Source organism: Vicia villosa, unplaced genomic scaffold, assembly GCF_029867415.1.
Source record: "Vicia villosa cultivar HV-30 ecotype Madison, WI unplaced genomic scaffold, Vvil1.0 ctg.003419F_1_1, whole genome shotgun sequence".
In the NCBI taxonomy this organism is placed as follows: domain Eukaryota; kingdom Viridiplantae; phylum Streptophyta; class Magnoliopsida; order Fabales; family Fabaceae; genus Vicia; species Vicia villosa.
Window position 1 is genome coordinate 128,401 of NW_026706202.1, and position 19,544 is coordinate 147,944.

General features: G+C 32.4%; 1 protein-coding gene across 5 annotated transcripts; it reads right to left on the reverse strand.

Annotated features, from left to right (window-relative positions):
• Positions 1-4,180: 4,180 nt before the first annotated feature.
• Positions 4,181-18,014, reverse strand: LOC131640953 (uncharacterized). Of its 5 annotated transcripts, XM_058911303.1 has the most exons (27): positions 17,757-18,014; positions 16,858-17,529; positions 16,646-16,754; positions 16,443-16,540; positions 15,662-15,817; positions 15,128-15,196; positions 14,214-14,336; positions 13,987-14,136; positions 13,713-13,844; positions 13,546-13,625; positions 13,334-13,428; positions 13,164-13,231; positions 11,450-11,551; positions 11,269-11,342; positions 8,334-8,441; positions 8,086-8,161; positions 7,600-7,736; positions 7,337-7,496; positions 7,070-7,243; positions 6,823-6,939; positions 6,587-6,742; positions 5,741-5,905; positions 5,526-5,638; positions 5,028-5,151; positions 4,733-4,828; positions 4,592-4,654; positions 4,181-4,500 (listed from the first exon to the last, which is right to left on the reverse strand). In XM_058911303.1, exons 1-27 carry the CDS (start codon positions 17,916-17,918, stop codon positions 4,477-4,479), a joined length of 3,603 nt encoding a protein of 1,200 aa, XP_058767286.1. In that variant the 5' UTR covers positions 17,919-18,014; the 3' UTR covers positions 4,181-4,476. The 5 variants fall into 5 exon arrangements, 3 of the variants coding, with proteins under 3 accessions (XP_058767286.1, XP_058767287.1, XP_058767288.1); XR_009295389.1 differs by lacking the exons at positions 4,181-4,500; positions 4,592-4,654 and having other exon boundaries at positions 4,811-4,828; positions 5,569-5,638; XR_009295388.1 differs by lacking the exons at positions 4,181-4,500; positions 4,592-4,654; positions 4,733-4,828 and having other exon boundaries at positions 5,526-5,660.
• Between the last annotated feature and the right edge of the window lie 1,530 nt (positions 18,015-19,544).

Below are 19,544 nucleotides of genomic sequence, written 5' to 3' on the forward strand. Positions count from 1 at the left end.
CTCTTGTGTCGTCAGATAGCTGACAGGGGCCTCGGTGCCATTGCAGAGGGTTTCTTCCCGAAGGGGACTGTTCATAGGCGTGTGCTAGACGATATGATCAAGATGGCAGAGAGTGCATTTTTGTACCGTCGACATCGAGCCAGAACCCGTGGGACACTTGACGCCAGGGGTAGAGCCAGCAGAGCCCTTGGTGGGCTCGAGGCGGAGACGGAGCTGAAGGACATGGCCAGGACGGTACGCAGGATGCTACCCGACATACTCAGTAGTTTTTTTATGATGTATTTATATTTGATTTGTTTATGTATTTTTATGATGTACTCGACTATGAGTTTGGATTATGTATTTGACCGACATTATTTATATATTATATTTTTATTGGTCGACGCATTGTTGTCTTTATATGTAATTCTTAATTTAAAAATGTGTGTGTTTAAAAAATGGAGTTTTTAAATGAAAATGAAAAGAATTCAAAAAATAGCAGACTATTCCGTAGATGCATCTACGGAACACTCTGTTTTCACCACCTTCCGTAGATGCATCTACGGAAGTATTTTTAAATTGGAAAAAAGGTGTGTTTAAATATGATTTCTTTGATTTTGTACGCTTCCGTAGATGCGGAAGTAATCAAATTTTTTCAAAATATGGGGTGCTTCCGGAGATCCATCTACGGAAGCTGAGGGCAAAAATGAAAATTCATGTGGTGTGTAAGAAATCCATGGAATTGGATGACAAATTTTCTTTTGAAATTACATCTCCAAGACACACATACAATTTATTCATTTTTTTAGACACATATTAATTTTATAATCAAATTTATTTTAAAAATGCATTTTCATAATATCTCCTAAAATTCAATATGTATTATTGTTCTCCAGCCAATTTAATTGCATAAAACACCAAGCCCGGTAATGTTTCCTTTAGTTTCTTTTGTTAATAACATGCATAAAGCTTTTTATTCAAAAAAAAAAAAAAACATGCATAAAGTTTTGAAAATATTTTATTATGTTAGGGAATTTCTCATTACACCCATATACATACTCATAGATTCGAGATAAAATTTCCAAAATACCCATATATTTCGGATGTGCATATTCGAACACACCTTTCCTAAAAAAAATGGGTGTTTTCGGGCATATCCAAAGACACATTTTCTTAAAAAAATAGATGTTTTCGAATGTGCATATCCGACGACACCTTGTTTTTTTAGAAAAAATGTGTCTGCGAATATGCATATCCGAAAACACATTTTTTCGAGAAAATAGTGACTTCGAAGATGCATATCTGAAATATTCTAATTTTTTATCTTAGAATTTTTCGAATATACATATTTGAAATAACCCAATATTTGTTAAAAAAATTAAAATCAAGTGAATCAATATTAAAATCAAGGTGAATCAATATAATTAATAATATAATTAATTATATTAATTAAAATATATAATTAAATATATATCATTATAATTAAGATATAATAATAATATTAGTCTAATAAATATTTAAATTAACACATTTTTTATATAAAAATAATTATAAAAAAAGTATAATTAATTATATTAATTAAAATATGTAATTAAATATATATCATTATAATAAGATATAATAATAATAATATTAGCCTAAAAAATATTTAAATCAACACATTATTTTTTATAAAATTAATTAAAGAAAAAAATTTAATATAAATTAAAAAGTGAATTCTTATCTACCCAACTCAAAAAGTTGGGTAAAGTTACCTCCAATATAAAATGTCTTGGAAACATCAAATAATTGTATGATTTTATAATTAATTAAATATATTAAAATTAAATGGGGTCTTTTAATTGGTTGAAGGTACTCTACCCAACTTTTTGAGATGGGTAGAGAAGTTGTCCCCAAATTAAAAATTATAATGTTAATAGGAGGATATTTTTAATAATTTCATTAATTATAATTCAAAATATTGTAGTTATTTAAAAAATAATTACTTTTATAATTTATGACAAATAAATTATTACGAAATTAAAATTTTATTTAATCTTTTTATTCCTTATTTATAACAATTTGTATTTAAGTTATTCTTTATTAATAATAACACACTTTAATTATACTATAATTATATTATAAATAAATATTTTTTAAAAAAATATTAAAAAAAAAATTTATTAACCAATATCCCAAATTTTTTTTTATGTCTTCGGATATGCATATCCGAATTAACCAAAATCTTAAATTTTTTTTAGGTGTCTTTGAATATTTATATCTGAAATAATATAAAGTGGGGGTTTCAGATATGCATGTCCAAGTCAGATTTTTATGGGTGCTTTCCACCTTATATAGCTGCTCTGCAATGAAAATTTTCTAATATATTATTATAGCGGTAATAGTTTTTGGTGACGTAACTAAGATGCTATAATTATACTAATATACAAGGGTGGAGTGCAATAATACATATTTGTTATTGTATTTTAGTAAAGGGTGGAGTACATTTTTGGAGACATTATTTTTGCAATAGATCTAATCTTAAAATTGTGGTGTAATTTAAAAACGAATAAATTATATGTGTATAAAGTGCATTTAAAGATGTATTTTCGAAAATTAGGAGGCATTTTTAGAATTTATAGGATTTTTGTCCATCTCATAGGGTGGGTTGAGAAATTCTCCAGATTTTTTTAAATATAAAAGACCTAGACTTTTTTATAAGTCTTTTTACTTAAAAAAAATTAAGTCTTAAACTATTAAAAAAAGTCTTTTAAACCTATTAGGCTAACCTATTTAAATAAATATGAATAATTTATTATTATTATTATTATTATTATTATTATTATTATTATTATTATTATTATTATTATTATTATTATTATTAAATTGTATTTTATACTTTGAATTAAACTAAAAAACAAAACATAACTATTTTCCAATTCCTTTGTTTTTATAAATTTTAAAATTTTTGCTATTAAATAAGCTAAGATAATTCAATATAAATAAACTTTTAGTATTATTGATCTTTTAAATTTTTTGTCTTTATAAATATTAATTGAATTGCTAATTTATATGTGTTCAAATGAAACATACTTTTAAATAGACTAATAGACTATCAGGACTTCAAAAATGTCAGACTCGGACCTTAACCTGCGACCCCAAATTTTAAATTTGGCAAACCAACCCCCCTCCCTCCATCCCCATCCCCGTAAATACAATTTCTTATTTATTTGTATACATTAGTCGGTGACACTAATTCTTTTCAATTTAAGCAATGAGCGTTTTTTATGTAAGTATCATTTTTTTGAAGCAATAGAATAATTTATAAAATAAAAAGGTACCTGTGAATGAGTTTTAATTTTTAATTTTTCAAGGTTATTTTGTATATCAATTTTAAAAAAATATTTTAATGAAAAATAAACATATTTGGTAATCTTATTTTTAAAATTACATTATATTATAAATTTTGCATTAATAAAAAATGTATTGTTTTTTATATTTTTTTCATTTCTAATTTACAAAACTAAAAACCAAAAACTTCTAAAATTTATTTTTGTTTTTTTGTTTCTAATTTTTAAAAATAATTGTGTAAAATTAGGCTACTAAACAAATTTTATTATTTTTAATTTTTAAAAACTAAAATATTTTTACAAAACCAAATCATTCAGACACATAGTATCTTAATAGAAAAATACTTATGGTTAAGAAAATGTAAAAACAAGAATAATCTCAATCATTCATTATCACCACACCCCATGATCCCAATTAAATAAGAAATTAAATTTAAAATAAATTAAAAATTATACTCTAAAATAATAACATGTGTACATTCTTGCATTTCTTCTTTAATTTCTTTCGTACTAATCCTTTCCTACTAAATAGCACTACTCATCTTTAATATCAGTCATTTTGAAATAGAACTAGAATCGGCAAAATTTGTGAATGCTATAGCACATAATACATGCACAGAATTGTAGGAGTTTGAAACATCTTCTAAATATACAAGTATCAAAGAATTACAATATCAAATAAAGAATCACCCACTCTGATCCTTATTATTAAAAAAATCACCTTTTAAATACATTAAATTCTGATCTTTATTATTAAAAAAATCACCTTTTAAATACATTAAATAATAAATGTATTTAAACTATATATATAAATCAAATACATTAACTCTATTCAATGTATCTAAAAATAAATAAATTTTTTCTTAATATTAAAGACTAGAGAAAGTGCTTTATAAATATGTTTATGTTCAATGTAGATTATTCAGAGGCCTAAACTGAAGTACACTGAAATGTTTCCTTTATTATTTACAGAATTGATTTAGTAAAAACGAGTACCTTAAATACAGATGTCTTCTAAAATGGATTTGTCTTTGAGTTAAATAATTAAGTAAATAGACACATCCATCTTTGAATTAATTTATAATAAAAAGCTGATATTCACTCACTTTGAAAAGAAAGGAAATTCCCTATATAGACTTCAGAATAGCCAGCAGCATTCCTTAGATTACTAGTTCTCTGCATCTAGAATACCCTGTAAGAACAACTTATCTGGTTAACAAAATGAAAATGAAAATACAATCATACACTGAAAATCATGAGGTTGAATAGAATTGAATCATCACCTTGATGATCATAATGGCCGCATCCTTGTGCAAAACCTCGTTATACTCATGACAAGCAAAGCTCTACAAAATATAACTATATCAAAACTGAATGCCAAAGATGGACACAATTTAATTACTCAGAAAATGTTTGATCCAGACCTGAATACAATTAGGGCAACCTACATCAGCCCTACAGCGGCAACCTGTGAGCACTTCTAGAGCAGCTGCCAGGAATTTTGTGAAGTGAGGTTGAGCCTATCAAACAAAATAATAATCATGAAACAAAAAATGTTACCATTGATTGTTAAATAAAAAACAACTCTATTAGAACATGTCATTGATATTTAAAAACATAAAAAGCATCATGTAAGTATTACAACAAGACTTTTAGCACAATAGAAAGTTTGCTACATGAATCAATTGATGTCGTAATACATTTTCACGTATTATCTACCTGTACTGAAATTCCAGACCCTCCAGGATGTTGATCATATATTAAGATTCTTTCAGGATAATATCGGCTGTCATGAGGATTCGGACACTCGGGAGCCAAATCAGACAAGTTGCACATTATATGTCTGCAAACACAGACGTCTTTATATATAAACATGATCAACAGAAATAACAGTTTGATCAACAGATTTATTTTCATAGTAGAAACTCCAAAAGTTATGAGCTGAGTGTAAATCAGGGGAACCAAGAATAATTACGCACAATTTACTTTAAGAATGATAATAATGCTATGAATAACTGATGTGAACTGATGATATGAAGGAAAATGCAAGATATTCATTAGAAAAGGAAAAAAAACATTACATAAGAGCATAACATATGTAAAAGATAATGCAAAATATAACCAACATCTACCGAACATGGGGGGAGGAATAAGGCTTCACTATATCATGTTACTGATGCCAAAACTTTATGATTAACATTTTCATATGAAACTTACAAAGGCACTACGTGTAAAATAGCATGAGAAGCGGCATGCAAACCTCCACGGAAATCATAATTTTGCTTGACCACTGCTTCTTTTATTGATTGTGGCACAGGAACCCAGACTGCCTTTTAACAGAGAAAGAGCACACTGAAGTTAAAGCAGACATGTCAAATACAGATAATATAAAGAAAACTGCCTTAAGAAATCCTAACAGTGCCTAAGTTCACCTGTGACTCGTATGAGTACTGAGGAAGGGCTAGATCAACAGAATCAATGATTTGATTGCTTCCTTTCCAAATACGATAAAATCCAAACCAAGTAGTCGTCACTTGGCATACATTGGCGCGCACATTTGTTTTTGGAAACATGATGGAATCAATTACTGGATAAGCCTGGGAATAGGACAGACATAAGTTCTCAAACGCCTTAACATCACTAGCATTATCCATCAGATATAAGGTGAAAGGGTAAGTTTTAAATTCAATGCATAGAGAGACTTTTCAGTGAAGTCAAGGATAAAATACCTGAAGGTTTTATATATTCCATTTAAATGATGGAGCCTTAATTGGCTAGATTTTTATCGATTATAATTCATAGCAGTTTGGGTGGATACTATTTCAGAAGTATATTTTTCCTAATTAGAATATGTCAGGAATGAATGCTAGCATTATATTGAGAATAAGATCCAAAGACTAAATTTCTGGTCATTTGTTAGTGTTACCAGCATTTTATGAGATTATTTGGAGACGCGACTTAGAGAGTAGAAATTTGTTGGAGGATCAACAAGAATTTCAATTGATAATGAAGTGTCTGTTAAAATTTGCAGAGTGTGTTGCTAGCATTACTTGTGAGATTGTTTGCACAGCAAAACTTTAAGAACCGAAATTTGGAGGTATGCAACAAAGAAAGTTATGTTTTGAAAATCAAACAACACTTCATACATTCTTTAACTCCCTATTTCATCAAAGGACAATTCAAATTCAAATTGGTTGTCACTATTTGTCTATTTTCAAGAGAAATAGGTTAAAAAGATAATAAAGCAAAGAATCTCTACAAAACTGAAGATCACATACAATATTACCCCCAATGACATGGATATCAGTGTAATCTCGAGTCTTTGTATAATACTTTAGATCAGCCTCTTTACAGAAAGCAGTTTTGCTAGATAGATCTAATTTTTCAACCAAATAAGTTTTCCCCTGGCGCAAGTACACTGCACCTTCATATACCTGAATCAAGTACAGCATAAATACACGATAAATCTCGAAATGTTGCCGAGTCCTTTGTTCATATAAGTAGAAGTCAATACCTGAAAGAAAGCCTTGCTTTCCTCTATCTCTTCTAGGACTTCATTCTTTTTCTGATCTATGACACTGTATCTAACAGTTTCTATTGCTCGGATATTGACTGCTTGCGAAGGTAATTTCTGGGGGAGCAACAAGATTCCGTAAAAAACAAGAAAAAATTGTCATCCCACAACACTCAAATATTTAGAAGAGCTCAATAATAGAAAAGTAAACTACACCAGAAAGACATTAAACCTAACATGTTGATACCTCGGGGCCAATGTAGTTCCAAATTCTTGAAGAATCAGACAGATCAGGACATAAGTATCCTCTATCTTTTAGAGAATTCAAAACACTCTCTAAGCAAGCACCAAAATACTGCTCATCATACTGCACACTCAGAGGGTGTTCGTGAGCTGCACAGACCAAATGTTGTTCAAGAACCTGGAGAGAGTCTGTTGTAATTAGCACAAACCGCCCCATTTGTTAAAAACACTATAAATAATCTTAAAAATACTATTTTTAATAACTAAGAACCTGCTTGTTTTGAGTATCAATATGACAGCATTCGATTGGTCTTTCAAAAAGTTTTCTAGGATTTTTCATGAAGTATTGATCAAGTGGTCCACCAAATGCAACATATATAGCAAGAGATGGTCTATCTCTTCTCCCACCCCTACCAGCTTGTTGCCACAAGCTAAAATACAAAATATTCATTGGAAAATAAAAGGAAATCAGACAACCTCGCACACAAGAAGCTATTAAAAAGGACAAGAATATCAAAGAATAAGGGAAAATACCTTGCAATACTACCAGGAAATCCTAGATGCAGAGTGACGTCAATTTCTCCAACATCAATGCCCAACTCAAGAGCATTGGTTGCAGCAACACCACAAATTTTACCACCAAATAAAGCACTCTCTATTTTTCTTCTTTCCTGTCAATGTGAAGAAGCCAGTATTGATTTGAGACCCATACCTTAATCACTGGGGAATTGAATTGAGTTTATTCTTAATGAAATGGAATACTAAAAATATTTCCAATGATAAAAAAGAAGGTAAAGACCGAAAAACCAACAACATAAGGACTTCATTAGTGATAAAATGAGAGCATATTAGACACCTGTTCCTAGGATAATAATATTTTACCTCTGCCATTTCAAGTATCAGTTACATGAACATGGCATGCAGACAGATTGTATACGCACACAGAAGCGTGCTATTGCACAAACACATAAAATGCAGACTTCTATGACAAGAAAAGGCAAAGAGTGGGGTAAAATTGACCTCTGCAATGTAGCCACCACGATACGCACATACGGAATCCAGTAGATGCGGGGCTGTCTCATGAAGAATCTCACGTCTGTCATTTTAAATCATTTCATTTCAGTTGCAAGAGAACCGTCATTACTTAACAACTAAAAAGCCGCTAACTTGAACTCCAAAATGGACATCAAATTTAGGAAAAACAAACAATTTTATCCCAACATCAACTCTATCAAACTACACAAGTAGATGGAATTGATTTTACATACGCATAGGATAAAACAAGTTCACAAAGCTTCCGTGATTTACAAAATGCAATGCAGCGAAGACCATGCTGAACCATTTCAGCAAGAAGGCGTGAAACATCCACGATTGGGCTGCATAAGGAACGGGGCACAATGCATTAAAACCTCAGATATGTAAGAATGCGACAAACTGAGGAAATATGATAGAACTCGGAATTTTTAAAATGATGAAATGAATTTTATTGCCTGGAAATGGTGAGCCTCAAGCTCTTACAAAGGTGGAAAACAGAAAATACAATGAATAAACCGGAGTTCTACGAACTCCTAAACCAGAGGATAACTCTACAAACTTTCTAACAATATTTCTGAATATCTCTCAACTCCCCCTACCTCTCTCTCTCTCTCTTATAACAGACATTTCATAATATTCAGGGAATATCTTAACTAACTCTTACTGGAAAAAGACCTAGACTCAGGGTCCTGTCAAAATGTGTACATAAACGTAAACTTACTCAGTATCAAAATTCAAAATGGGTCCCCACAGGTCAAACATACTGTGATTATGTTAACAACTAAGTTATCTAAAGAAACAACCATCGGTCAATCCTCACCTCTAAAGCTACCTTTGGAGTTCAGGCCTACTATCCTACTTAAAAGCCTACTTCATTTGAACATTTGTAAATAATTATTTAACTAATGGCTGATAGTGAAACTAAATGTTTGTTTTCATTGACTCATTCGAGTTTATCTACTAGCATAAGTTTTGTGATACTATTTGTTTGAGAAAACTTATGAAAACAACTTTTGACATTGTTCATAAAGTTTTTTCAACTTATTTTCATAAGTTTTTCAAGATAACTAAACTTTATTTTCGTATTTTAATTCAAAGTGCAAAATACAATATAATAATGTTAAGAGTCTCACATCGGACAATATATGGCCTGAACATGTCCTTAAAAGTGGGGGCAATCCTCACCCTACAAGCCGGTTTTGTAGGGTTGAGTTAGACCAAATCACATTTCTTAACATTGTATCAAGAGCCTTGTTTAAGATCCAGGAGGGCAATGAAGTAAAATCCCTCATGAATCAATTTCAGCTCCCGTCCAACAATTCAATACTAGGGCACTTGGAGGGAAGAGAATATTTTTTAACAAACTTAGATATGCATTGACTAAAATAACTTTGCATTAAATGTCATGTGAAACATTAAGGGTTTAAAATATAAATAAGCTTTTTCCCTTTAATTAAAATCTATGAAGCGCCAAAACGCCATTCAGTAGGCGTGTCGCCGCGTCAGACACGTGTCGGACACAGACACGCGTACGACACGTATCTGACACGTTTTTGCAGTATCCAACGAAAAAAATAATTTAATTGCAGCGGACACAGATACGACACCTTATTTCAAATAAAGGACACACCCAACTCAAAAAAATTTAGATTTTTTTTTAAAAAAAGCCCAACTCAATAATTATCAGAGTTTTATTTATAAAAATAACAGGGTTTTTTTTACCTTTCATATTTCTCTTCTTCATTATAAAAATAACACAATTAGGATTCCTTATTTTTTTTTCTTATTCCACGGTCTAGAGGCTGGTTTTATCAATATGGAGTGACTATGATATGATAGGTATTATTTTGTTTTGGTGGATTTATATTTTTTTTGTTGATTGAAAATATTGAGTTTAAATATAAATAAATTTTGATTCTCGTTTTAAATTCTTTATAAATTGTGCTCATACATTGCATTATTATATTTATATATAAAATATATATAGCCGTGTCCGTGTCCTATGATTTCTATATTAGGCGGGTCTTCGTGTCCGTGTCCGTGTCGTATCCCGTGTCTGTGTCCGAGTCCGGACTTCACTGATTAAAATATTTGCCTCAGTCCATGTTTAAACCAAACAAACCCAAACAAATACTTGAGAATTAAGTATGCATTGACTGATATCTGCTCCGATGCCATAATGTTTTATCACATATCATGTTTCTATCCAACTTTTTAATCTCTAAATATGATTTAATAATTTCTCTTATACTTTTTCCAGGCCTTCCTTTGCCTCTAGCGATTTAACTACCCTCAATCTGGTCAATTCTCCTTACTGCAAAATCTATAGGTCATCTCTCTATGCACCCAAACCATCTAAGTCGGGTTTCCATCATCTTTTCTACGATAGATGCTACCCCAACTCTCTAATGCTTTCATTTCTAATCTTATCTCATCTAAACTTATCACACATCCGATGCAAATTTATTCTTGTTTTGTTCTTTAGTGTCTAACATTTTGCCCCATAAAACACCGTTGATTTTACAGTTGTCCGATGAAAATTTTCCCTTTAGTTTGAGCAGTGCTTTCGCATTACATAAAACACTTGAGGCTTTCCTCCACTTCAAACAGCAAGTTTGAACTAGATGGTTTGCATCTTCGATTTCTCCCTCGTAGTAATATAACCCTAAAAATTAGATATAAAACTGTTCTTACACTTGCACATAACAACTTAAGAATTTAGGAATATTGTTTCTTAACATGGTAATAGAGTTTAAAACCAAGTTCCAAATGTAAAACTCATGTCTCCATTAATAGCCCAAGGTCATTGAGAGCAATGTATAGGTAAATAATCAATCTTTGAATCAAATACATGATAAGATTTCTATGTGTTGATTGCTCCATATAGCCGACACCACCTTGTGGGACAAGCTTGGTTGTTCTGTTACTGTATCAGCCCAGGGTCAATGTAGCATGCTCATTGACCATACTTTGAGCCTTAAGAGCACTAGTATGAGATGGAATGTTCAAGATATAAATAATTCTTTAGGCTCCATTCAATATTAGCTTAAGCATTAAGAAAAATTGGTCAATATTTCACTTATCAAAGAAAGCAGTCCAAAATAAGGCTGCATGCATCAAATACACAGTTGCAAAATTTCATATTGTCATACATAGGGGGATTATCACCTTGAACGAACAAAATTTGTACTTTCATCAGCCAACTCATCATTATCCATAGAAAACCGAGTTTTATTGAATATCTGCAGACAAGTAGCAGTAGCATTTGGTTTGTTAAAATATGTCTTCAGTTAGTACTACCGTCTACCAGAACTACATCGTTTAATAAAACAACAGAACTTTAACTCACAGCTTTTGGTCGCAAAGCAGGATTCCAAAGGATGAAAAGTTTTCTTGCAGATGGACTTCCATCTTTCTGAAATAACTCCACTTTGGATAAATTTGCAAGTTCCTGGGATATAGATTTATGGTTAGAGTGCAGCAGTATAGCAGTTTTGAGAAGATTAACAAACAAACTTATGATAGCATAAAAGGCAACATCAGCGAGGAGAGAGAAGGAAATATCAACGTCTATGTAACTAATTGCTGAGTTGGCGAGGGATGGGGAGAGTGGGTGGATTCTACTGTCTTCGGTTATATAATTTGATATTGGGGTGGCACAAAACACGGTCGGAATCTCGAAGAACCTTTGCAATAGACTAGGAAATTTCTAAGAGCTTGGTATATTTTTCTTTTCCAATCAAGCATTAACGTAATGAATTTTTCTTTCATTTATTGTTAAAAAATGTGGTTGGATCTAACTCATCCCTACAAAACAGGCTTGTAGGGTGAGAATTGTCCCCACTTATAAAGACATGTTCAGACTATATATTGTCCGATGTAGGACTCTTAACACACTCCCTCACTCCCAGGACTAGACAACTAGAACATGGAAATAAACGAAGGATGGCCTGATAGTGGAAACCTAATAGGCTATAGCAGGTGGCCACCGGATCTTAAACGAGACGAGGCTCTTAATACCATGTTAAGAAATGTGATTGGGCCTAACTCGTCCCTATAAAACCGGATAGTAGAGTGAGAATTACCCCACTTATAAAGACATGCTCAGACCATATATTGTCCGATGCGGGACTCTAAACAATTGTTATTTATCTTGTACCGATTATTTAGTATCAAATATACAAATTAATGAGGCTATGGATGGACCAGAGTTATTAATAGCGGCCGCTCTAGGCGCTATCAAGGATTCTCTCCCGGTGCGGCAACCCTCCGCTACGAAGGAGCGGTGCGCATCCCAGTTTTGGATAGCGGTCGGGAAAGCTGGGGTAGCGGATTGCGGGAGCAGAACGCTTCCCGGCCCAGAGCGGTTTTCTGCTTTTAGGGCTTTTTTGGAGTGCAAAAAGACCTTTTTACCCTTAAAAAATTTTAAAATTGGAAATGTTATTTTAGTTGTTCGTGTTTTCTCCTCTCTCATTCATGTTCTCACCTTTCTCCATCGTGTTTCTTCTGTTCGCTGCTTCTCGAATTTTTCGCTCCTCCTCCGTCTCAACTGCTTTAAGCTTCTCTCTATTCTTCTTCTTCTCTACTTCGGTTTTTTGCTTTTCTATTTTGTTCTCTATCATATTCTTCTCCGTGCATTGTTTTTCTCTTTTGTTTTCAAGTTGTTTTTTCTTTCATATCATTGTTTTTTATTCCTTTCTTTTAAAATATATTGATTTGGGACTAATATATGTAGATTATTCATATAATTAGTCCAAAAAGTTATTTAATCTACATCAAATATATAGGTAAATTATTCATATAATTAGTCCAAAAAGCTATCCCGCTATCCCATTTTTGGGGTGCCTCTCCGCTAAGCTATCTGGGATTAATAACTCTGGGATGGACACTACACGAGTTGCAATGTTAGCACAAGTGAATAGTTTAGAGAAGAATTTGGAAATGAGAGACGAAGACTCTTGAATTTCTCGGATAAGAATTGCCATGGAACCATATACTTTCCCTTTCCTTAATTTCTCTATACGAAGTGTACAAAGAAGTTACTATTTCAGAGAAATATTTACCATAGAATGCTCCTGAGGATTCGCAGAAGTAGCAGTAGAGAATATAAAAGAAGGAACAGCTCCATATACTGCAATTGTAATGGAGATAAACTGCATTGACATTTCAATTTAAAATTTAAATAGAAGTATAGAACAATAAATATGAAGACATTTCCTGAAGCTTAACAAACCATGTGAGCAGAGTCGCTTAAGCCTCCTTAATATAAGAGCTGTATGACATCCAAATGTCCCCTTGTAGGTATGAGTTTCATCAATTACCAGAAACCTAAAAGGTTAAGAGTGAGTATACCTCTCCGCAGTAACAATCCATTAAGAATTATTCCATATAAAAATCAAACTAATTTAGTTTTGATAATCTGATTGAATATACCATAAAGATTACCTTAGATTTGATAAAATCCGGCCAAATAGCCGATGGTGGGGCAAGATTGATATATGTAGCATATCTGGATTTGTGATTAACTGCGGTATATATAATATAAAATGAAGCATTTTTCATCATAATTTGTCCAGTCTACAGAAGAAATAACCTGTTACTTATTATATTACCAGTCTAGAATGATCACGTAGCCGTGTCCTTTCGCTATGAGAAGTGTCACCATCATATATACCAATATTTAAGTCGGCATCAAATTCTTTTGTCATGTGTAACAAAGACCTTAGTTGATCTTGAGCTAACGCCTACCAGCATGGAATAATTTAGTTATAGTTACAACAACCTCTGGGCAAAAAATAGTGAGGGAGACGAAGACAGGGAGATTATGACTATCTCCAAGCACTTAGAATTTAGAATAAAAAATTAAATAGCAGACTGAAAACAAACCTTTGTTGGAAATATGTACAACGCACATGAGGATGAATTCTTAAGCAACTCTTCTAGAACAGGCAGGTTGTAGCAAACAGATTTGCCACTAGATGTCATTGTAGCCACAACAACATTCTTCCCAACAAGGGAGGCTTCAATAGACTCTGCCTATGAAAACCATGCAGCAAAATATACATTAGAAACTATAATCTACAAAGGCACAGTTTGACATATTCAACTCATACCTGATGACTATACAATTTGGAAACTCCTATATAATCTAGTGCAGATCTCATTTTTTCTGATAATTCAGCGGGGATCTCACTGTAAATGGCTTTTCTGGCACATATATCTTCAATATGCACAATCTACATTAACCACACATTTGTAATTTAGCGTTAACTAAGTCATGTCTTGATACATTTTCATTAGTGGTATAAAGAACATCAAGTTGGATTATAAATTGTTAGAATAGTTGTAAATAAGATAATTATGTACTTCAAAAAATTAGAGAAATTACAGTAGTTGTAATCAAGACTCTACATATATTATTATTATTCACTGGTGTCTAATTGAGACGAAACAATTCACTCATATTTTCTCGTTTTCACTTTCTCAATATGGTATTTAAAGCCCGGTCTGAAACTCTATTCTGTGTGCTCACCCAGCGAACCCAAAGTCCATGAGAGGACGGACACATTTAGATAGATTTCCATTTCATTAAGGAGAAGTCCTAATGGGAGACATAATAAAAAGCTTTGTAAATCCAAATTACCAACCAACAGATGTCCTCACTAAGTCATTGAGGTTCTCGGATTTATTATACGTCTAACAAGGTTGGTGTATATAATTTATACACTCCATTTTGAGTATAAAAAAATTTGTAAATAGGGTCATTATGCTAATGCAAAAATTATGATATATATAAATATATATTGTGTGTCGGTATATATTATTTGTGTGTGCTATCCAGTGTGTTGTTGAGACACGCAGATTAATTGAAATGTTTTCTCATATTCATTTTCAACATAAACATTATTGATTATATATTTTACAGTAGATTATAGGCACCATATCCAGCAAATCATGGGAAATTAAGGACTTCATGTGTTATATTTCCAAAAGCACAAAACACTGATCACAGTAAAAAAGAGAAGACCTGTCCTTCAGATCCAATTCCTTTCTTAAGATGTTCAACCATGTCCACAGCCATTAATGACCTTGTGTCCTGCCAAGCCAAGAATTAAGTGATATGAACTAGCGCTGTACATTCTATCATAAAAGCATATTTTAAACATCTATGGATTGCAGCAGAAAAGTATGTACGGCTTGAGCAACACGGAGAAAAGAAGCTAAAAAGTATGGTTGAATTATTTTTTTCATAATTCATATACTAGTTTACCAGCAATATAATTGACATGAAAAAATTGCTCACACCCATATCTTTAAATATCGACCAAGAGGCTTGAATTTTGAATTCTTACCCCAGCCGTGTTATTTTGGCTTGAATAGGGTAATGATTACCAAACATTTGAATTATTAAAAATAGCTTTAGATTTAAAATATAAAACCAACATTTAATTTTCCTCTAGTGCTCTTTATCTTTATGTTTATTGATAAGCTTTCATTATTTGATGATATGCATAGAACAAAAAAATTAAACTGAATATTCCATCACAAGATGAATACATACATGACACCCAATGCGGTCCATGTCAGATCTTGAGGAAGTAGAACTTCTCTTTACACGTTTTGATTTGTTTTCTTTCCTGGTAAAATCATGGTCCTTGACTGCTGCAAGCAGTTCTTCAAAGGAAATTCTCGCACTCATCTCATCTCCAATTTCAAACTGCACATAAGATTGATGGCAATGCACATTATTCAACATTATAAAGATTACTGACATGAGCAGTTTATTTGATCTTACATTTTTACGTTTTATTTTAGTCAGTTATATTTGAATTTAACATGTTGTTCTTTATATAAAGTAGTCACACTTGCATAACTAGCATGTTACTTTATAATGAGCTTTGCACAAAAGTTTATTTGAGCCTTCAAAAACTCGGCTAAGTTTAGTAAATGCTTATAAACCTAGTATAAATAGTCCTAGTCCTTTGGACATGTACTTAGAATCTTTAAGCTGTCATATCTTATCACCATTTCAAATCCAACTGGTTTTAAACCCAAGAACCCCTCTCTTTTATCTATCCACTTCAATTTATCAAGTCCGGTCATACCCAAATTTCATGGTTTAGGAAAGAATTTTGTATGTCATCCAACAATTTCAGTTATAAAAATCAACTACCATGCTGATGAAATCGTAATGCCCAATTATACAAAGCTTTTTCTTTGCTAGTGAAAGTTGTAAATTTATAAATGTTAACAGTTATTATAATAATTTTCTAAAATAAGACCCTAGTATGAATGAGTTTACAATAGACTATTCATACTGGTTGATCTAAAAAGAAAAGTACCTGAAGCTGTTCAAAAGCCCACCCTAGACATTTTCGGAAAGAGCATTCCCTTCTCTTTAATGTACTGACAATCTTTGAAACATAAAGCGGCCTGCGAGCTATTAAACAGAACATGTCAAGCAAAATAGAAAGAGAAAAAAGTATCCTTATGAAAAAGAATATCACTGCATTTTGCAAAACAACAGTGCACATCTTAGATATACCTCTTTTAAGATTATCTTCAATTTGATCTTCATTGTTACTTGAATGATTTACTACAACAATGACATCGCCAAAACTTGCCTTCTCTATGTCATCTACAAAACAAACTAGCTGCAAGGGATTCAATCCATAATTTAGAGCACATAATGAAAGCCTGCAAAAATGTTATTTCACATAAAAGTATATTTCAAACAAGATAAATCAACCAATTTACATGAGGACAAAGAAGGGAGAGAGACTTCATGTCATCCAGGCCAAGTTTGAGTCCAAACTTAGCAAGCTGATCAAGTGCTTCTTTCATTAGACCAGTGGTTACCTTCCTACCCTGCAAATGAAGAAAGGCGGAAAAGATATTCATGAAAGCAAACGACTTCACAACTATCTTCAACCACTGTGGACACAAGCAAGTGACCCCAACACCATCAATGCCACAATATCCCTTCACACATGCCCTCTTGAACAACTTGCACTGTCCAAGAGGCAAATCAGATAAACAATTCACCGACTCCAAAACCTTCGAAAAAACCTCACAACTACGCTCTCCAAGAGCAGTATGACTAGTACTATCCAATGTATTCAATATAAGATGATAAGGAAGCTCTATCCCCTTTTCACCCTCCACAGTTTTATTTTTATTCGTCTCAAAATTAGATACATTATTATGGTCAATTTCTTGGGTAGTTTGGCGTAATTCTGACAAATCTTCCATTATATTGGACCATGTTGTATCCGCAAGATTCGAAGTTGAAGCATTGAAAACAACATTAGCTGGATTTGGTTTCTCTGTTGAAGTCGGCTCCTTCTTGACGAATGGAATCAAAACGAGAAACTCACCGTCTTGGATGAGATAAGAACCAATTTCATCAAGCAGTTGCAATTTACTGCCCTGAAACCAAAAATGTGTGAGGCTCTAGCATTACCATCTATGAACTGCGAACACCTCAGAACACGACACTGACACGGCAATACTGATAATAATTTGAAAAATGAATAAATTAAACGTAATATCAAGTGTTTCAGAAGTTTCGGTGCCACAAAGTTGAACTAGAATGGTAATGTTTCTACAATACTGTGTGAATTACAAACATTTGAAGAGAGAAAGAGATCAAGTACCTTGAAAAAGAGATGGAAATTGGGGGAATTGGTGGCGGGAGAGAAAGAGTGGTTGAGTAGAAGCTTGAGGTGTTGGACGGTGGCAGTGGGAGTGATGTGAAGAGTGATAGAATCGCCAGTTAGGGTTCGGATTTGGATTTCCTTCTTGTTGATGTCTGCCATTGACGACCTGGCAATGGCAACTGCGTGGGAAATGTTTTCGGCGCTTGTTCGTTTTCTTTTTTCTATGCCATTTTCTTTACTATTCGAATTTCTAACAAAAACTTCCATAGTACTCATTCCCTCTTTCTTTAATTATAAACACTTAAAAATGAAAAAATCTTATGTATAAGCTATTCTTTTAATTGTTAAAAGAAATTAATGTTGACTTTAATAATTATAAATTATCCATATTGAAATTTGAAAAATAAGTAATCCTTGTTATAAGAAAAATATTTTTTTTTAATAATGTAGACGATTTGAAAGCTAGAAACACGAAAATTTAAAAAATTTTAAAAAAATAATTTAAAAGTCAAAAATACGAAAAGAAAAAAAAAACAGAGGGACGAAGGGTTTTATACGCACTTTTCTCTTCCTAAAGACTACAGTTATGTAGTGGGAGAGAGGATAGTTAAAGAGAGGAATGATGGAGGAACACATAGAATAGCTTCATAGTTTGGGGATAATTCGTACAAAGATATGGTATTGGGACAGAAAATCTGAAAAATATGAGGGTTCAACGAATCAAAAAAAGCGAAGGATTTGATGGAGTGAAAATGGAAATAATGGAGGGATGAACGTGGATGAACATATTGAGAGAATGTATGCTTGTCTTGAGTTTATTCTCTCTTGGTATGAGGGGAAGAGATTCACAAACCATGGTGAATATAAGTTATTGTGAAGCTTCTAAGGAGAATAATCAGATACAAGGTGTTGGAGACCAGATTGAAACACATGTGGATAAGGAATGGTGTAAGTAATATCATTATCTAAGAAATTATTATTACCTAGTCAAATTCTCTCATGATGAATATCATAATGATGCAATCATGGATAGGCCTTGGTTTATCTATGATCACTACTTAATCGTGAAGAAGTGGAGTCCGAATTTTCATCCTACAAGTGATAGGATTGAGAAGGTTGATGTTTGGGTTTGAGTGTTCGGTTTTCCAATAGAACATTATGACTCACAAGTGTTAACATTTATTGGTAATAGGATTGACAAGATAGTAAAAGGTTAGTAAGCATACTTTGATGCAAGAATGTCAAAAATATGCTTGGTTGTCTGTTGAAGTTGATTTCACAAACCCATTTCTAGTCATGTTCACCATTAAAGGGGGGAAGTATAATGTTGAGTATGAAGGGCTACATCTTTTGTGTATTAACTATGGTAGGTTTGGACATTATAATAACAAAGCAATTCTTTGGGAGTAAAATGAAGAGAATAGTTGTGAAAACTCGAGATGTAAGAGGATGGTTCAAAAGTCAATGAGGGTTAGAAACACATAGAGAAGGAAGTTGTGGTGGCAGTAGGCGATGACGGTAAAACGCCGGTGATCGTAAAAGCAGACACCAAGTTTATGGGATCCACGATGGCTAACATGAATGTATATTCAAGTGGTATGGGGTATAGATTCGTAGCATTAAGTCTTTAAGACTCCAAAATTGGCAAGTGTAGATCAAAATAATAATGAACAAATTAGTGGAGAGTCAACTATGAAATCAATGCAAAAACAGCCAGAGATAAAAAAGTGTGAATTTGATGGAGTCCAATCATGAGGTGATAAAGAATAATAAGTTGAAAAGGGA

Bases quoted from the DNA above. Each gene is read 5' to 3' on its own strand.
- LOC131640953 (XM_058911303.1), bottom strand. From the start codon at position 17,918: ATGGCAGACATCAACAAGAAGGAAATCCAAATCCGAACCCTAACTGGC. The intron at 6,743-6,822 runs GTATTGACTTCT...TACTTGATTCAG, and splicing joins AAAGCAAGGCTTTCTTTCAG to GTATATGAAGGTGCAGTGTA. The intron at 5,152-5,525 runs GTAAGTTTCATA...CTGTGTTTGCAG, and splicing joins ATTTTACACGTAGTGCCTTT to ACATATAATGTGCAACTTGT.